Genomic DNA, 20,696 nt, shown 5'->3' with positions numbered 1-20,696 from the left:
AGTTCTCCATGGACTTGTCCAACATGAGTCCATCTCACGAGCAACAGCTAAATGTGAACTGCTGTAATGTGAGTCCAGCCCATAGGCAACAGTCCTCAAACTGCTACAGCTTGAATCACTCTTCCATGGGGTGCAGTCATCCAAGGACAGGCTGCTCCAGCAAGGGCTCCTCTCTCCATGGGCCTCCCATTGGGTCACAGCCTCCTCTTAGGCATCCACCTTCTCTGGCATGGGTGTCCTCCACAGGCTGCAGGTGGATCTCTGCATCCCCACTGATCTCCATGTGTCAGGATCCGTCCTAGTGAACAGATACCCTGATGGTTCGTAGGAATGATCTCAGTGCAAAAACCAACATGGTACAAGGGGGTTTGCAGTGATAATCAAAACAAATGCAGTTTTATTGAAATAACCACAGCAAAAATGTGATAGAGGGATTAAGGGAGAGAAAAGAGATAAAGAGTGAGAGGGAGGGAGAGGGGATATAGCTACCAACGCAGAGACGGAGTACTTTGGTCCAGTCCAGTCGAGGATCCGCCTGTTGCGCTGGGGAGATCTCAAAGGCTCTAGCTAACTCAGAGGTTTTTATTACTGAAAATTGTGAGGGGGGGGAAACAGATACAATAGGGAACAGATGTAACAGGTAGTCTATGTTCTCAGCAGTAAGCGAGAGCCATTGTTTTCTTGGTTCAGTGGTCACAATCTGCAGGCAAACATCTCGCTTCGGTCAGCTTGCCTCTCCCCACACACCTCCCCCAGGCTGAGGCTTTCAGTCCCAGTCCTTGGAAGGAGCCGAGGGGCCTTTTAGGAGTTTCATGTCTCAGTCCTTGGTGGAGAAGCTTCTCACATCTCAGTCTGTCTGTCACAGTGGTTGTAAAACAGGTGAAGGTCTTCGGTGGGAGACCACCTGAAATTCAGGAGAAGTCCAGCCAGGCCAAGAGATGGGACATCTTCCAGAGCTGCTATTGTTGCAAACGGGGCACGGTGCCCTCTTCTTAGCATACAGCAAACACACTTGTGAAAACAATAGCTTAACACTGAGCTTTCAGGTCTCAGGGCCCTTGGCATGTGACTTTTCTCCTTCAGAGACAGATATTCTAGACGAGGGGGAGGGGGGGTCTTCTCTTCAGTGGTCTCCCAAGGACGATCAATCGTGAGGCAGATGAGGGAAAATTTGGACAGACTCTCACACCATGGGCTGCAGGGGGACAGCTGCTTCGCCATTGTCTTACCCACAGGATGCAGGGGAATCTCAGCTCTGGTGCCTGGAGCACTTCCTCCCTCTCCTTCTCCACTGACCTTGATGTCTCCATAGTTTTTCTTCTCACATATTCTCACCCGACTCTGGCTGCAATTACATCTGCGCAATAACTTTTCTTCTTAAATATGTTATCACGGAGGCGTTACCACCATTTCTAATTGGGCTAGCCTTGACCAGCAGCACATCCATCTTTGGAGCTGCCAGGGATTGGTTCTGCCAGACATGGGGGAAGCTTTTAGCAGCTTTTCACAGAAGCCACCCCTGTAGCCCCCCCTGCTACCAAAACCAGGCCATGCAAACTGAATACACATGGACAGGGACACCTTCCACTACACCAGGTTGTTCAGAGCCCCATCCAGCCTGTCCTTGGATACTTCCAGGAATGGAACATCCACAACTTCTCTGGGCAACCTATGCTAGTGCCTCACCACCCTCACAGTAAATAATTTTTTCTCAATATCCAATCTAAATCTACCCTCCTTCGGTTTGAAGCCATTCCCTCTTGTCTTATCACTACATGTACTTGTGAAATGTCCTGCTCTGGCTTTCTTGTAGGCATCCTTTAGGTACAGGAAGGCTGCTCTAAGATCTCCCCAGAGCCTTTTCCAGGCTGAACAGCCCCAGCTCTCTCAGCCTATCTTCATAGGAGAGGTGCTCCAGCCCTCTGATCAGCTCTCTGCTGTGTTTGCATCAGCAGGTCTACATCCTTATTTTGAGGGCCCTAGAACTGGATGTAGTACTCCAGGTGGGGTCTCAGAAGAGCAGAGCAGGGGGGCAGAGTCACAGAATGGTTGAGGTTGGAAGAGACTGCAGTGGATCATCTGGTCCAACCCCCTTGCTCAAGCAGGGTTATTCCAGAGCACATGGCACAGAATTGCATCCAGACAGTTCTTGAATACCTCCACTGAGGGATACTCCACAACCTCTCTGGGCAATCTGTTCCAGTGCTCAGTCACCTGCACAGTAAAGAAGTTCTTCCTCATGTTCAGGTGGAATTTCCTGTGCATCAGTTTCTGCCTGTTGGTTCTCATCCTATTGCTTGGCACCACCAAGAAGAGCCTGGTCCATCCTCTTGATGATACTCTCTTCAGATACAGATACACATTGATGAGGTCCCCCCTCAGTTCTCTTCTTAAGGCTGAACAGGCCCAGCTCCTTCAGCCTTTTCTGATAAAAGAGATGTTCCAGTCCCTTAATCATCTTTGTCACCCTCCACTGGACCCGCGTCAGGAGCTCCATGTATCTCTTGTACTGAGGAGCCCAGGATGGGACTCAGCACTCCAGATGCCATCTCACCAGGGCTGAGTAGATGGGCAGAACCACCTCCCTTGACCTGCTGGCAATGCTCTTCTTAATGCACCCCAGGATCCCATTTGCCTTCTTGGCCACAAGGGCATTGCTGGCTCATGGACAGCTTGTTGTCCACTAGGACCTCCAGGTCCTTCTCTGCAGAGCTGCTTTTCAGCAGGCCACCCCCAGCCTATACCGGTGCCTGAGGTTATTCTTCCTCAGGCACAGGCCCCTGCATTTGCCTTGGTGAACTTCAGACAGTACTTCTCTGCCCATCTCTCCAACCTGTCGAGGTCCTTCTGAATGCCTGCACAGCACTCTGGGGTATTGGCCACTCCTCCCAGCTTTGTGTTGTCAGCTAACTTGCTAAGGAGGGATCTACCGCTTCATCCAAGTTATTGGTGAACAAGTTAAACAATACTGGGCCCAGTATTGAACCTTGGGGGATATCACTAGTGACAGGCCTCCAACTAGACCCTGTGCCACTGATTACAACTGTCTGGGATCTGCCATTCAGCCAGTTCTCAATGCACCTCTGTCCACTCATCCAGTCCACACTTCCTGAGTTTGCCTATGAGGATGTTGTGAGAGGCAGTTCTGAAAGCCTTGCTGAAGTCAAGGTAGACAATATCCACTGCTCTCCCCTCATCCATCCATGTAGTTATTTCATCGTAGAAGGCAATCAGGTTGGTCAAGCATGATTTCCTTTTAGTGAATCCATGCTGACTACTCCTGATCAACTTCTTGTCATCCATGTGGATAGAGATGGCCTCCAGAATGAGGAACTCCATTACCTTTCCAGGGATTGAGGTGAGGCTGACTGGCTGGTAGCTCCCTGGGTCCTCTTGATTGCCCTTTGTGAAGACTGGGGTGACATTTGCTTTCTTCCAGTCCTCAGGCACCTTTCCTGATTGCCACAACTTTTCAAAGCTGATTGTGAGCAGCCTTGCTCTGGTGTCCATCAGCTCTCTCAGCACTCGTGGATGCATCCCATCAGGGCCCATGGACTAGTGAATATCAAGTTTGTTTAGGTGTTCTCTGACCCAACTCTCCTTGACCAAAGGAAGGTCTTCCTTCCAACATTCCTTTACCCTGGTCTCCTGGGTCAGAGATCCCTGAGGGCTGGTCTTGTCAGTGAAGACTGATGCAAAGAAGACGTTCAGTAACTTTGCCTTCTCTGCATTCTCTGTCACCAGGGTCCCCTCTTCATTTACTAATGGTCTCACATTATCCTTAGTTTTCCTTTTGTTACTGATGTATTGGAAGAAGCCCTTCTTGTTGTCCTTGACATCCTTGGCCAGATTTAATTCCAGATGGGCCTTGGCCTTTCTTGTCTCATTTCCACTTACTCTGACAACCTCTTTATATTCAGTCCAAGTGGCCTGACCCTGCTTCCATCTCCTGTGTTTCCTGCTTTTGCTTGGGTCCCCTTTGCCTGATTTCTTGCTCATTGGGATGTACCATTCTTGAGCCAGGAGGATATCAACCAAGTCTTTTGGACTCCTCTTCCCTGTAGGGCTTATTCCCATGGGATTCTTCCAAGAAGATCCCTGAAGAGGCTAAAGTTAGCGCTCCTGGAGTCCATGGTTACAATCTTACTTGCTGCCCTGCTTCTTCCTCGCATGATACTGAACTTGTCAATCTCATGGTCACTACAGCCAAGGCTGCCCCCAACCTTTACATCTCCAAAATGGCCTTCCCTGTTTATTAGTATGAGGTCAAGCAGAACATAATTCTGTTACCAAAAATTTGGTAAAATAAAAATCTCCTTAACACCAATGTAGCATTAAGAAGCAGGCATTCTTTATTTGGCCGGATGCATGAGGGGATAGCTCCTCCTAAAGTTGAGCACAGTGAGTACAGGAAAGTTTCTGTTTATATACTGTATTTTACATACATATTCATTGATTGTCCCAGAATAAACATACATATGATAATAATTTTCCAGAAATCATTAACACATTTTCCCTCCCCTTTACACATGTGTTCTTTTGTCCTGGGGGTCTCTGGTGGTCTCTACTGATTGAGGGACCCCAATGTAATACCTGACCTGGTCAAGTTGGCAGGGCACTGGGACCGGTGAACTTCCAATTCTCCTTCTTACACAATGGGCATTGTGCAGTTCTGTAGGCCAGTGGGTTTTGAAGAACAAGCATTGTCTTAGCTCACCAGGTGTAGACAATTTTTCATCTGGTAACATTCCCCCCTTTGAGGCTTGTGAAGCTTGTCTTTTTAAGCCTTCATAAGCTTCACTTTGATTTTTAATAACATTGTATAAGTTCCTTGCATTGCATTAGCAATCATGTTTTTTATGCAACCTAAAGCAAACATCGTAATCACAATAATTACTATGATCACAATTATGCTTTGCAAAAATGAGGCCAACCAACCACTCAGAGAAAATGCAAGTCCTTTAAATATTTTATTTAACCAGTTACTTTCTAATTTTGTCCCTAATTTTCTGCTAGATGCAGCAACTAATATTATCCTCTCTATCTGATCATCCAATTTAGCAGTCACATTCAGAATGTGCACACAACAAATACTGTTGTTTAAATTCAAGTATCCACATACTCCATGTTCATGTAGTAGCAATAGATCTAAAGGCAATCTGTTTTGTAAGGTCATTTTAGTTGTGCCTTGCTGTGGGATCTCAGCACCTCAGGATGGAGGTGCAGAGTGGCCGACACCACCCTTGGGGGGCTCGGGAGTCCTGGAATGTTGCCAGAAGTGTCTGGTGGCAGGACTTTGATCCTACACAGGAGACGACACCTGTATGAGGATAGGAGGAATTCACTGGGTGAATGGTGAAGGGATAAGTTAATTAGAGTGTAAAACACAGGGTTTAGGATTTCTGTACAGGGGGGTCTAAAGAAGTAAGATGGAGGAATTGGGGCGTGTCCTGTTCTTCTTCTTCTTCTTCTTGGCCTCCATCTTCTGTGGTGATGGTGGCACTTTAGGATTGGTTATTACTAGAAGTGCACCGGTTAATAAGGGTAGAAGGTATTGGGGAAAAATTATAAATATTGCATACGTAACTTCGGGTATAAAGATAAGTGACCGCCCCGGGGGCTCGCAGTGTGTGCTCATGGCTGGCTTGCTGTGCAGACCTCTGTTGGGCTGAAAGAAAATCTTTTAGATAAACAATTAATAAACACCGAGACCGAGAAAAGATCTGAAGTCTCTCCTCGTCCTTTGAAGCGCCGGACTGTCCAAGGCCACCCTGGGCCTTTCCAGGCCACCTAAACAGCCAAGAAACCGACACCTTGCAATTGGTCATTTATTTCAACAAACCCCAATTGAGTTGTATTTGCTAAAGCTTCCATTTGTAGAGTCAAATTGTGTATAGCTAGTCTGTTCCTTATGCTAAATATTTGAGGAGTAAAGATGGATTTTTATATCCATCCCACTATAGTTTTCGTATCCTTCTCACATGTGTTCCCAGATTTTTGTCAAATTGCTGACTAAAGTTCCCCATGGAACTGGATTTTCTGCAGAGGTTGGTATTGGTAAACAAGCTGTTATAGAAGTTACATTCTGTAATCTGACTTAAGGACCATATTCCCCTTCCAAGAATTTAAGGTCATAGTTTCTATTATTATAAATATGCAATTATTTATCATCTTCATCTAGGTCCAATAAATAGCATCCCCCTAGAAAATCACATTCTATACCTAAAACTATAGGATTTAGATGAAAAACCTCCAAGGTGTTAGTCAGTCTTGTTTCTGCTGTGTTTAATGTATGGTTGCTGGTTTTACCCACATGTGATGAAGTCAGGGTTTGATTCCTTTTACCTTGAGTGCAGTGTAGGTTACCAGGAGGACTTGATATGGTCCCTTCCACTTCTCCTGGATTGGTCCAAAATTCAAGGTTCTGATGCACACTGTATCTCCTGGTCAGAAAGGATGTACAGGCAAGTCTAGCCCCAATGATCTGTTGACAGTGTTGTACCTTTTAAGACTTAAAAGAGTTAGTTCCAGTGCTATTAAATATTAATTTCAGCAAATCTTTTGAGACTTCCCTTGCCTTGTTGGTACAACATGGGAAAGCTTCTGGCCATCCAGAAGAAGTATCTACCAATACCAAAATGTACCAGTTCCCATTCTGCCTGGGCAGTTCTTCAAAAATCAATTTCCCAATTATCACCTAGTGAATTCCCCTATTTTACTATCCCAACAGTGGCCTTTTTCCTTTCTTGGGATTATTTTGCAAAATAAATCACACATTTTTCAACAACTAATCTATTATTTTCTGTCATCTTTGTGCTAACTATATTCCTTGATAAACTAGTCACCATATTTTCTATTTCCTAATGTGTTTCCTGATGTTTTAGTTCTGTTATCTTATACATTAATTGTGGAGGTACAATTACCTGCCCACATGAGGTTACCAATCACCTGCTGGGATTTCCCATAGCTTCTAATGATGGGGCTAACTGCCTGTCCTGGTTGCTATAATTTTGTTTTGTTCCCAGACATTCAACTTTTTGCTAGGTATTAGCGCAAGGATACCTTTCTCAGCAACCTCTTTAGTTGTTTTGTCAGCTAATTGATTCCCTGTATTAACTGGGGAGTCTCCAAACTGATGGGCTTTATAAGGGCATCATGGCTACTTCTTCTGAGTTTTGCACACTCTGTAGTAGTTTACTAATTTCTTCTTTGTACTTAATAGGAGACTTCTGTGCCGATAACAATCCCCTTTCCTTCCATTTTGTTTCATGGATGTGTATTATTCCTAAAACATATTTTTAATCAGTCCATCTGTTTACTCTTTCAGTGATTTCTAGCACTCATTGTAAAGTCATTACTTATGCTTTTTGTGCTGATGTGTTAAAAGGTAAAGCCTGGCTTCTATTGTCTGAGTCGAGGTTCCCACTGCATATCCAGCTGCCCATTTTCTGTTTCATACCATGCTGCTCCCACTGGTGTATAGGTGCAGTTCCTGGTCCTGGATGGGATTGCTCTTGAGATCCAGTCTGCCAGAACACACTTGTCTAACCAGGCAGTCATGGTACAAAGGTCTCTGGGCGGCTTCTGAAGCCTGAAGAAACATGGCTGAGTTCAAAGCAGTGGTTACTTTAAGCAGCTCAACATTATCCTGCTGGTGATGTCCTGTCTTCCTTTTTGTTCCAATTGTTTGGACGGGCTGCTTCCATGAGCCCAAATGCTGCACCAGTCCCCCTAGTGCCAGGTGCATCTTTTCATGCTCAAATAACTCAAATGGTTTGGTTCAAATGTGAGAGTCACAGTGCAGGCATTGTCATTAAGGTTCTTTTAGGGCTTCAAAGACCCTCTGACTCTCAGGAGTCTATACCAGGTATTTTCCGGTGGAGGATCATACAAGGGTTTTGCCAGTACTCCATAACTGTCAATCCATAACTGACACCATCCGGCCATACCTAAGTAGGCTTGTAGTCCTTTGCTCTGGCGTCTGTCTGACAAACAGCTTCTTTTCAGCTGCTTCCCAAGCTTTTTTTTCCCTGCAAGATCTCAAAACTAAGATATATTACTGCTTTGCTTGAAGCCTTTACCCAGCTCCTTGGCTTAGAGGGCACTAAACCTGTTTGTTAATAGCGAGTCTTTAGCAGGAAAAAGAGAATTCTTCCTTGTACAGAGTGGTTAGCTTCCAGCATTCTTTTGACTTTGAATTTCTTGAGACATGGTACAGAGCCTGCGTGCATCTCTAATGTAGAGGGGGGCTGAAACTCCTGAGTCTGTAGGGTCTCTGAGAATATCCTATCACTTTCTCATCTTCATGAACGCTTTGCAGTCTGCTTGCTTCCTCACATAACCCTTGACCTGGTGACATAGCTCCCTAACAGGGACACACCTTCTGCAGAGGAGATGACTCAGCCCCAGCTTCCCAGATAGGCATCAGGCACTCCTTACAACCAGAGGCCTGCAGAGCTACATGTACTGTCAGGAGGTCTGTCACTGGTGCAGCAACTCCAACAGCCACTGGGAACAAGCTCTACAGTGTTATCACCATAACGTTGGGAGCTCACACTAGTAAGACTGGGAAAGAAAGGGCTTCCCTTGCCCCTTGGCATTAACTGGTGCTCCTATTTCCTGCTCTCTGGTGCTGCTACTATGTTGGCCCTCCTATTGAGAGGAGCCCTTCCTTGTCAGCTGCAGTGCAAACTGCTGCACCCCACCCTGGCTGACATGCCATGTCCTGTTTGCCCCCTCTGTTTGCTATGCTTCTGGTCTCTCGTGCTCCCTGGAGGCTCCTGCACCTGAGCTGTTCACCTCTGTGAGTGACAGACTGAGCTTAAATCAGCTGCTGTCACTCCTGGCCCGGCCCGTGCTGAGTCAGCTGCTGTTGTTCAAGCTCCACATATGTCTTGACGGTCTCCTGGGGTTACCCTGCCTTTAGAAACTCACTGATTGCTGCAATGTCCTGCTTTGCTGCAGGATGTGCCTGCACAAGAGCTGTTTGCTCCCTCAACCTGCTAGCCATGCTTTGATGCACCCCAGGACACAGTTGGTTTCTGGGCTGCGAGTGCAGATTGCTGGTTCATGTTGAGCTTCCCATCAATCACCACTCCCAAGTCCTTCTTAACAGGGCTGCTCCCAATGCATTCTCTTCCCCGCCTGTACTTGTGTTTGGGATTGCCCTGACCAGATGCAGGACCTTGTGCCGCCGTTGAGTTAGGAACATCAAGGAAAAGACAACACAGACTCCAATGCTTCTTAGAAGGCATGAAGCAAGGTTTATTAGAAACTGCACATATTTATAGACAGGATAGTTCACCCAGAACTTGATTGGTCCTTAAACAACACCCTTCACACCACTGGTTAATTAGGAACAACACGTTATTTTATCTTACCATAAGCATCATGTACAAACATTCCACATGTTCACAAACACCAGGTGGAGAGATTAAGATAAGAATTGTTTTAATTCTTTCTCTGAGCTTTCTTGCAACTTCCCCAGGATGATGTGTGGGAAAGTTATCTGTTTCTCTCTCTGACTAAACTGTCAGCATCCACAGCCTGGCACTTGGCCTTGTTGAACTTCATGGGGTTTGCACAGACCCACCTCTCAAGCCTGTCCAGGTCCCTCTGCATGCCATTCCTTCCCTCCAGCGTGTTGACTGCACCACACAGCTTGGGGTCATTGGCAAACTTGCTGAGGATGCACTCAATCCCACTGTCCATGTCACTGACACAGATGGTAAATAGTGCTAGTCCCAACACTGACCCCCGAGGACACCACTTTTCACTGGTCTTCACTTGGACATCAAGCTGTTGACTGCAACTCTTTGAGTGTGACCATCCAGCCAATTCCTTATCCACTGAGTGGTCCACCCATCTGTCATGGTTTTGCCCTGGCACAGAGCCAGTGCCCCCATGAGAATACCCTCTCCCTGGTGTCTGCTGTGAGATGTGACCAGGAATGAGCAAAGCAGGCTCCAGCTTAGAAATAAAGAAAATGTTATTAACTAAACTACAAGAAAAGAAGAAAAAAACTATAAGGGAAAAGAAAAAAAAATTGGAAACCTTACAAAAGCACCTTCCTCCTCCCCCCCCACCATAATTTCCCAATGCCATACATTCCCCCAAATCACCAACTCTCAGTCCAGCACCACCCTTTAGAATACTCAATCCTCAGTTCATGAAGAGGAGTCCTTCTTGCACCATAGGCTTCCCCTGGAAACACGCTGAAGCCTCGTGTGCTTCCATGTCACTCAGCACCGCCCGGAAAATCCTTTTGCCATCGTGACATCTTCCCTTCCATGCCCAGTGCTCTCACCACTGTGCATGGACCAGAGCTGCTTTTAGGGTTGTCTTTTAAGGATGCCTTGTCTCACTCCAAAAAAAGGCACAGTCTCTCCTTCGGGACATCTGTCCCCCCGCTTTTTTCACCCCCTGGGGCCGAGGGGTACCCACACTGAACCCTCCTGGTTCTGAGGCACTGCCTCCCCCTAAATGCAGTCTCTGTGTCACAGGAAAAAAAATGGTTCAGTCTATGGCCACACAAGAAAAGTCCAGCCAAAAGGCCACTCCATCATCTCTCCCCCCACTCAGCCAGTCTTCTCCACTTCCCTTGGGCTTAGTCCTTGTTATCTCATCTCTTATCTCTCTTCTTATTCATCACCAGGAGGATCAGCATTTCGCAAGGTCTCAATCATGTAAGAAAAGGGTTAAAAATTTCAGTCTCTGCCTGTCCCAGAGCTCTGGCACTCCCACAATGCCCTGCGAGGCACCTTCTCCCCCCTTGTCCTCCTCAGCCGGCCAGCTGCTATCACATTCTGTCGCCGGCTGTCCCTCTCTCTCTCCTGGGGGGGGGTGTGGGGGTGGCTGCCCGATGTCTCTTGGTGCTCTTCCACCCTTCCATCCTCAAGGGCCTCCTCACCCCCCCATCTCTGTCCAGCCCCAGGCCTACCACATGGCTGCCCCTCCCCCACCCAGCAGCAGCAGCTGGACGGGGGAGGGAGATCCGACCTCTTTCCCTCAAAGTCCCAAGAGAAACTCCCAGGGACGAAGCTCTGCTTTTAACCCCTGTGTTCTCAGAGGTGTGTCCAAACCCCACTGGCCACATCAGGTGCCAATATCAAAATCTGAGCACCCATTGGTTTGACCACAGCATCCCAGAATTCCCACTTCTTCCTGGTCAAACCAGCACACCATCAAATCCCAATCTTTCTAGTTAAGAGCCCACGATGTCATGTGGGATTCTGCCAAATGCTTTGCACAAGTCATCTCAGGTATTGCTTCTGGTAGGAGCAGAAACAAAACTGGTCTAGTGGAAAGTGCCCCTGCCCATGGAGTAGAGGATTTTTGAAGGTCCCTTCCAACCCAAACAATTATGTGATTCTAAGATATAGTCCTGTTCTAGCTTATATTGCTAGGTTTTAATTTGTTTGTTTGGTTCTCTTTCAGTATCCTGTGGAACACCCAGACAAATTCCTCAAATTTGGCATGACCCCATCTAAAGGGGTTCTGTTCTATGGGCCACCTGGTTGTGGTAAGACACTCCTGGCCAAAGCCATTGCTAATGAATGCCAGGCAAACTTCATTTCCATCAAGGGGCCAGAATTGCTCACTATGTGGTTTGGTGAGTCTGAAGCCAACGTGCGTGAGATCTTTGACAAAGTAAGTATTTCTTCTACTCCTTGTGCTATGTTTGTGCTGAGGTACTCCCAAACCCTCTACTGCACCCATCTTACTGGCCTGGTTTTGTTTTCCCTGCTTGCACTGAGAGCAGAGGCTGCTTTTCTGATGTTAGGGTATTGTCTTGGTTTGAAAGACAAGTGTTTGCTAAGGAAGACAAGAGCCTCTCTTGGAATGGAAAATGCAAATTCCTTTCTTCCAAATTATTATAATTTTGAAATTAAGGGGCTCTCAGGCAACGATATGAGAATAGTAGTAACAGTTCTTTACTAGTATGTATAAATTAAAAAACCCTAAAACTTAATAGGAGAATTAAAATAAAATGCAGTAGTACAAAAAACACTGTCAGTGTCAGAATACAACCTAACACCTTGTTGGTCAGGGTGTTGGTAGAAGTCTGATTAAGTGGTGGCTGCAGTACTCCTGGAGTGACAGATGTGGTTCTGTTGAAGCAGTGATCCTGTAGAAGGGTGTAGTTTTCCTCTGAAGGTCCAGGGGTGTTGTAGAAGGGTCTGGTCTTCTGGGAATCTAGTTGAAAAAGGCTGACTGTGGTGTTCAAAATCTCAGATTATATCCAGCTATGAATGCTTGGCTCCTCCCCTTGGGTGGAGCATCTCACAATGGGATGGTGTAATTTTATCAGTCATGCTGTGAGACTCAATGGCTCATTAACAGAAGATATCCCCCTGGAGGGAGGATAGGTTGTGGAAGAGATAAAGAACCCTGCCCCACCTGGTTCTAACAGATGGTAATAGAATACATACTTTTGGTTACACCTTGCATGGCAATTCAAGACAGGTATTTATTCTCTTTTGCAATATAGCTATTTAGATGGTTTTCTCCTACTGGAATTTGTATCTGTTGGTACAGGATTATAAATGCCCCAATGTCTTAGCAGTGAGGTTAGCATTAGGATGGCATAGATATTCACTGCATCCCTGAAAACTTATTTGAACACCTCATTAGCCATCACCTTCTACAGTTTTTTAAAGGATGTTATGGGTTCTTCTTTTTCTACAATTGGACTAAATGATCATTGTAGGCCACTTCAAACTGAAATTCTTCTCTTCTCTTCTCTTCTCTTCTCTTCTCTTCTCTTCTCTTCTCTTCTCTTCTCTTCTCTTCTCTTCTCTTCTCTTCTCTTCTCTTCTCTTCTCATATATATATGGCTTGCAAAGGAGCCCACTTCCACTGCCCAGTTTCCCTGTAGATGGTGTGACCTCCTGTCCCAGGAGGTTATCTGCATGGATTATCTTGGGAATCCTCATTCCTGTGGTCAGGGAAGGTGCTGAAAGAGCAAAGTTGGTAAGAGAGTGAGACAGAAAAATTTAGGTTGAGAGGGAACCTCAGAGGCTATCTGGTTCAGCTGTTTGTCCAGAGCAGGGAGGTAGCTTGGAAATTCAATCAGATTGCTCAGGACTGTCTTGGTTTGAAAGACAGGTGTCTGCCAAGGAAGGTGGGAACCTCCTCTGGGATGGAAAATACGACCCCCTTCCCTCCAAATTACTATAACTTTGAAATTAAGGGGCTCTCAGGCAAAGATATGGGGAAAAGAATAACAGTTCTTTACTAATATGTATGTGTATAACAAGGCAAATAAACAAAACCAGAAAACCCAGTAACAGCCTTCTGTCGGCTGTCAAGCACTTTCCCCTTTGGTGTAGTTACAGTCACGGCCGGCAGGGGCACTGTTGACTCCTGGCTGGGCAGGGCAGGTGCAATAATTCTCTCGCGGCTGCAGGAGGCACTGTGGCATGAGCTCAGCTGTCTCTCACGTGGGTAATGGCGGGCACAGCCGGCAGAAGAGATGGAAAAGGGGCTTCCTTTACAAACTCACACGGGGGCAGTCAGTCCCGGTGCCCCTCCGGATAGCAAAATGAGCTGTAGAAGGAACCTCACAAGCAGCAAGCTGGAATGGCAGGGACAAGCAAACCCGGGGTAGCAAAGAGAATGTAACAGAAACTCCAGAGCTGTAGCAGGAGCCGCGGGGTGTCCTGGTAGGCACAGTGCTGGGTTGCAGTGTAGCGAAAACCCCAGAGCAGTGGCAGAAAAATGGTGGGGCTGGGCAGCAGTAGCTGGGCTTCCAAACACTGTCAGGAGAGGCTCCCTTGGAGGGGGAGGGGCTCGGGGTCCTGGGTTTTCCCCTGAGGCACCTGAGTAGATGGTGAGGGTTCTTTCCAGAGAAATAGGGTGTTAATAAGGTGCGACAGCCACTCCTACAAGCAAAAGCCTCACTTGCGGTAGGAGAGAACAGTAACGGGCTGGACTCTGTAGAGGCATCAACTGTTCCCTCTGATCCCAAGCACAAGAGAGAGGGAGAGGAGTTGAGCCCAGCCCCTCACCCCCAGGCCAAAATATCGAAGTATCTCTGCCCTTCCCAAGAGAAAACCCCTCAGGTAAGAGAGTAACCAGCTGCACCCTTCCCTCTCCTCCTCCTCCCAGCTACATCTTTTGTCTCTCAAGTATTGGTGGTTATTGTCTCTTAGCAACAAATGGGACAAAATTCCATGAGAGAAAGGAAAAAAAAAAAAAAAAAAAGCAAGCAACCTAACCACCAACAAGGGCCCTGTGTTATGAGCATGTGCTAAGGATACAGAATCCCTGACCTCTCTTGGCTCCGTGCTAGTGTTTGAGCTCTCACATTGTGAAGATTCCCCCCCCCCCCTTATTTCTAACTAGCATTTTCTTTGCAGCCATCTGTGTCTCTGGTCTTTTATCCTTTTGCTGTGCGTGAGAAACAAGGCTCACTCTTAAAAATTTTTTAAAGTTTAATAAGGGATAAAAGGGACAATATCCCGTGCTGGGGTGCTTGGCAAACTGCCAAAAGCACACCGTTAGCTCAAAAAAATTTTCTTATATACTTTTTCATTACATTGGTTAAATGAATATTCATGAGGATTATACATATTCAAACATTCCTCTGAGTTCTTTTACATGTTCCTAGAATTCTTTAGCTTTATTCGATACTGACCCGTTGTGCAATAGTGTAGTTTTGATTTTTGGGAGTTGTGTATGTCATTTCCTCACAACGTGTATGGCATTTCCTCATAACATCAAACGGGGGATTATTGATAGCCCCAGGGTCAGTTGCAGAAGTCCTTTTCACATCCTTTCTTTCAAAGTTATTTGTGTGGTTCCTTCAATGTTATCTAATCATACAGACAGTTGTAGCTATTTCCACAAAGTTATCTAAGTTATTCTCACTATTGTCAGTCAGTTAAAAATAAAAGCATCGTGCAAGTTAACATTCCATAGTCTCTATTTTAATATTTTGCGAAAGCCTAAACTACAATATATATTTATCACACTAATACATAGATAAGGTACACATGGCCAGGGAAATGGCCACAAAAGCTGACAAATTATATCAAAAACAGGTGAAAAGTGATTACAAACTGTACTACATCAAAATCGTCATTAATAATAATTTGCAAAAGCTAATAAATACTAGCGAAAGCAAACAAATACATAGTTATTTATAACACTGTGCATTTTGAAGGAAGATATAGCTCCCTTTTCCCTATAACTCTACATATTAGGTAGCTGAAGACAGATTGGATTTCCCCCTTCCATTTGATATTTCTTACCTACTGATACTCAAGTGCCTAAATGTCTCGGTTTGAGACAAGTTTAGGAGAAAATGTCCTGAAAGGAACGTCTTGTCTGATGAAGGCAGGTTTTGGCACTCCCTCCCTGTAGTGGGTTGACCACTGGCCAAATGCCATTGCATTCACAAATATTGTCTATTCATCTTCCTCTGCTATAATTGGAGAGCAGAGGAGGGGGAAAAAAAACAGTTACACTAAAGCTCATGGGGTTGAGATAAGGATTAGGAGAAAATGCTTTAGGGGCAAAATAGGCTCAAAATTTTAAAGGGTATAAAGAAAACTTTATTAACAGAACTAAAAGAAGAATGATAAGAACTAAATAAACCTTTAGAACACTTTTCTTCCCCCAGCCCCTCTTTCCTTCTCACTAAAAACATAAAGAGATATAACCTGTGATTATCAGTCAGTTTACCACTTCTAAAAAAGAATCTTTTTTCAGTTCATTTAAGGATAGAAGTCACTTCTGCCAAGCCACAATAAACAGTTTCCTTGTGGTTTTAAGTTCACAGTTAAACAGTCTGCTAGTTAAAAACTTGTTTGCTTTATGAAAGTCCTTCCCACTGAATTACAGTTTTTCCCACAACTGCTCTCAAGGGCCATTTTAGCTACTGGGGTATAATTTTAAGGATGAGCTGTTCTATTACAGAAGCAAAAGTTATCTTCTGTCTCTGGAAGTAAAAATTCTGTTATTCTATTTCTGAAAGCAAAGGTTCTCTTCATCTATCTCTGAAAGCAAAGATTCTCTCTTTTCAAGTCAGATCACAGCTTCTTTCAACATCTATATTTTCTAGTTCTCTTCTGAGCTGCAGATGAATGCTGCATCCCCCCCACATGCTTTATGAATTACAGGGAAATAGTCTGGTGTATTATGTTCTCACCTTGGCTTGCAAAAGGTTTTCAGCTCCAAAACCGGAGCATCTCCTCTCCTTCTTTTTTCTGGGCTTCGACCCCTCCTTTTTCACTGAACTTGGTGTCGCCCTGTTGTTTTGTTCACGTGCCTTCACCTTTCCTTTTCTCTGACTCGGGAGAAGATTGGTGTCTGTAGGTTTTATCTAAAGTGGAATTTTACAGCACGGAAAGGGTTAATCTCATCCAGGCCCTGCATCTGGGAATTGCATGTTCTGCCTCTTGCTGCTGGTCATCTGATCTTCCCCGACGCTGCACAAGCCGCGCCGGCCCGCCTCCGTTTTCTGTTCTTTTGTCTGCAGTGCGGTAGATTAGAAGCAGACAGGCATGCAGTCTCTCACTGGCTGGGCTAGGATGGCGGTGGCCGCTCTGGCCGCATGGCTGTTTTCTGGCCCCCACTGCTCTCAGTTCCAACCATGAGGCCACTTCCTGCGCAGACTGCAGAGCTGCTCACTGGTCTCAGCCACACGATGCCCCGTTGCGCCATGACAGTCCCCAGCAGGACGGCTTGGCAGCTTGTAGCTGAATTGGGCCCGGCCGGGCCCAGAGCCCAGCAGAGCCGGCCTGGCCTGATGACTCTGGGCGGAGCTCAGCAGCAGCAGGATTTCAGCAGCCGCGCTGTGGCCCGGCCTAGCCTGGCCTTCCCCTCCTCCCGCCCGGCAGCCGGGCCATGCGGGCTCGGCCTGGCCTTACCGGGAAGGGTAGAGGGGGAGGGCCTCCACTCTTTTGAAGAAAGCAGGAAATGAGAGAACTTTTCACGGTTTATCCTTGCTTAAATATGGTATTCATAGAGGTGGTTCTAGCTTCTCTAATTGGCTAATTGGTGGATCAGTTATCAAAGCCAACTAGAGTTTGGTTTTGCTAGGCACGGAGGAAGCGGTAATGTTCTTTACAGAGAGAATTACTTCTGTACCTGATGGGTTTTTTCCCTTAACTAAAACCAAGCTATTTCAAACCACAACACTCTCCCACCACTGATATGAAAGGAATTTCTTGGAGGAAAGTGAAAAAAATGTAATGCAGGCACAGGGAAAAAACAAATAATGTTAAATATTAAAACCTTCTCGCTGCGGAAAAAGCTGCTGGATTCAGAGTTCTTTCTGTAGGTGTGGCGTGGCTCCTCCCAAGGTCCAGAGCCGGAATGCAGCATCCTGGGGCCTCCCCACTGGCTCCCGGCAATGGTCTGATCTTGGACCAGAGCAAAGCTGAACAGTTCCAGAATGTTATAGATGAGTAATGTAATGGTTGGCTCTCACAACTAAGAGATAGATATTATGTGTATTTTCAGATGTATAGTGATGTTATTGTAATATGTCCTGCCATAGTCCTCTTTCCTCTCCCTCTTGTAATAGCCTTAGTAGTAAAGGCATTTGGAGAGGGCCGGCTTATTACTAGAAGGTGCGGCATAACAACACCTGACCTCCAATCAAGGCAAAACTTTGGGAGGGGCTAAGGGTATAAAAGGCAGAGCATCCATTTTGTAGACTAATATGTGGCTGCTAGTCACGAAGACTCTCAGTGCTGCAATTTTTCCTTATTCAGTCCTTTGTTGCATTTTTTTGTTAAGGTTTAATAAACCTTTTAAAATTTTAAAAGTGAGGGTCATTTCTCACAAATGATCTCCTAGATCGTCCGAGAGACCCTTTAGTTAGACTGATTAAGATAAGACTGAGAACAAGTTGGGAGTCCCCAAAGAGAGAAGGAGGAAATACAGAGATGTCAACAGGTATACCCCCCAATAACCCACTGAGAAGAAAACAAACCTGGTAGATGTGAAAAACGCCATTCACTTGTGTTAAAATTTTAGAAGTTTAATAGTAATGAAAACAGTAATGAAAATAGTAATAAAAATTAGGACAATAAGAAACAATAAAAAGCAAAGAATTATGGACGTCCAGATGCCTGGCACTTTGCCACACAGCACACCCTGCTAACAAAGGATTACCCCTTAAAAGCAATAACCCATTGCATATTCATGTATCTCATACATTATTCAAACATTCCTTTCACACTGGGGTGTTTCTGCTTAATTTTAGCTTTCCCCCTTCATCTTGTAAATCAATCTTCTTGGTTCCTTGAAGTCTGAGCTTTCCCGATAAGGAGGCAATAATTCTTCTCTTGGGGTCTTGTTGTCTTGTTGCTGTTATCTCTATCCAGATAGGATAATGCGAAGAATTTCTTGAATATCTTTTCCATTCCTTGAGCTAGTTACAAAAAGTATCTTGCATCACATAGTTTCTACTTTAATATTATCTTATAGCCTAAAAACTATATTTACCACACTACTTAAAAGATATTAATACAGCATAACTTTCCAACATAACACATATAGTATTCATTTTAATATTTGCAAAAAGCCAATATTATAATATATATCTATAACAGTAGAGATGTGACCCCAACACCAAAAGTATGCAATATTATGTAATAAAATACAATAAGAAGGAGATTGAATATATGTACTAGCCATGGTGTGAGTCAAAAGAAAAGCAGATGTATGGTTTTAACTACTCTACACCTTACTCCATCCAAAGAAAATCCTAGACTCCAGAAAAAAACCCACTAGCTTAGAGTGTACTTTGTTTTCCTCCTCCCTTTTACCACCTCCCGCCTTCTTGTCTCTTTCTCTGTGAATACTATTTTTCAATCTGCTCTTGTAGCATAGTGTTGAGTAGTACTGGTAGGTCATTACTGCAGTCACTTTTATTTTAAACCTTACTTAGCTTCTCTGTGAGAGGAAAGAAAGTTGGCAAAGCTTTGCTAAGCTTCTGCTCTTCCCTCGTCGCCCTGAAAAAGCTGAGTCTTACAGTGCACTCTAATGCTGTTTCTCTCAGGCAGTTTAGTTTGTGTACATCATCTTAAAAATGTGCCCGAGAAAATCCCTGAAATGCAGTGTTAATTTTGTAACATTTTCCCTGAAATTGTTGTTTTCCAGTTGATTTTGATGTTGAAACCGTTTATTGTAGCTGTTCTCCATACAAAGAAACCTTTAGACAGGTTTACTCTTTCAGTAATTTCTGCAGTTTGTGGTGGTGGTCTTGGTATTTGTGTGCTTCAGTAGTTTTCATCTGGCCACACTTCATTTGGAAATGGAATTCCCAAAAGATGAATGTTTCAGGTTTGAACCCAAAGTGTATCTATATTTTATGTTCTTTTGTGTGTCAGAGCTCATGTGCTTTGTTACACTGCAAGGATGCAGATGCTCATGGAATCTCTGGCACTGCTGTAGAAAACTAAATATATACCTCATAAAAGTGTACCTTGAGTCAGCACTGACAACTGTACATCCGGAAGTGATTTTCTGTCAGACTGAACCAAACTTCTTTAGAAAACAGGAGACCTTACATTGATGAGAAATATCTTTTAGAAATTACAGTTGTTTTCCACTCAAATTTCCATGCATAACATAGATACCTTTCCCTCTTTCAGTCCCAGATTAAATCTTGATAAAAAACTTTGTTTCAAAGTCACTGTCACCACTGCAGAGAGGCCTGAAGCTTTCCTTATTGTATCTCCAGAGGACTGTGAGCTACCCTCCACAGTAATAAAGGCCACAAATACCCCTCCTCAGTTAAGAAATAAAAGGTGCCCCTTGACAAAACACAAGCTTCCAAGGCAGTGGAGTAAGGCTGTTGTTAGTTCCTACCCCAACATCCCATGATAATGTAAGGGATGAGAAACACCACGTGCACTATGCACTAGCAGTGATCTTTGATAAATCCTTCTAATCCTCTCCTTTGTGCTAGTCAAGCTCCTAGAGAAAACAAGACAGCAAAAAGTGCTCAGTTTTGCCCTTGTAGAGTGAGAGGCAAAAAGCAAGAATCCAACAGTCTCTTTTTGACCTTTCCTTTAAGACAGGCTTGTCTGTTCCCACCCCAAAGGCACAGAGGGTATTCTTTAAACGGTGCCACAATGTCCCACCCATACTTCCCTCTCCAGTCCCCATCCCCACCGTGACATGATCCCACGAGGAGAGACCGACGAGGGCATCTGGGGCAGGAGAGGTTGGAGAGAGTGCTGTACACGTGTGTGCTGGTGTGTACGGCTCTGTGTACACGTGTCTTCTAGTGTGCCCAGATGTGGGTGTGCACGTCCTGCTTTGCATAATGTACGTGTGTTAGTGTGCACAGCACTATTCACATAGATTTGCTGACATGTATACGTGATGTGTGCACTGCTGTTTGCATGTGTGTTAAATTATACACTCTCAGGTGTGAGTGGGTCTATGCCAGCTCCATGCTTGTGAGTGTGCACAAGTTCTGCAATGTGAGCATGGCTCTGAGTGGGACATGCGTATATTAATGTGTATGACACTGCACATATTGGTGTACTCAAGCTCTATGTGGAAGCAGGTCTTGTGCCTGTAGGCACATGTGCATTAGTAGATACTGTACATAGGTGAGTGTCTGTGTAGCACGTGTGCTGGTGTGGTAGATTAGGTGTACACAAGTGTGTGCTGCTAGCAAGTACTGTAGTGCACAAGAGCTCTTGTGCACGTGAGCAGGTACCTGTGTG

At 45.1% G+C, this 20,696-nt stretch overlaps 1 protein-coding gene across 1 annotated transcript in view; it reads left to right on the top strand.

The window, feature by feature from the left end:
• The window catches only part of LOC134431473 (transitional endoplasmic reticulum ATPase-like), a 45,840-nt gene that overhangs the window by 8,942 nt on the left and 16,202 nt on the right, over positions 1-20,696 (top strand). Inside the window, exon 6 of the mRNA XM_063179484.1 lies at positions 11,437-11,649. Within this exon, the coding sequence (XP_063035554.1) occupies positions 11,437-11,649 (213 nt within the window). The remainder of the gene's footprint in view (positions 1-11,436; positions 11,650-20,696) is intronic.

This window comes from Melospiza melodia, chromosome W (assembly GCF_035770615.1).
Source record: "Melospiza melodia melodia isolate bMelMel2 chromosome W, bMelMel2.pri, whole genome shotgun sequence".
Taxonomy (NCBI): Eukaryota; Metazoa; Chordata; class Aves; order Passeriformes; family Passerellidae; genus Melospiza; species Melospiza melodia.
The sequence above is the reverse complement of the archived record's forward strand: the minus strand, read 5'-3'. Positions and strand labels throughout refer to the sequence as shown.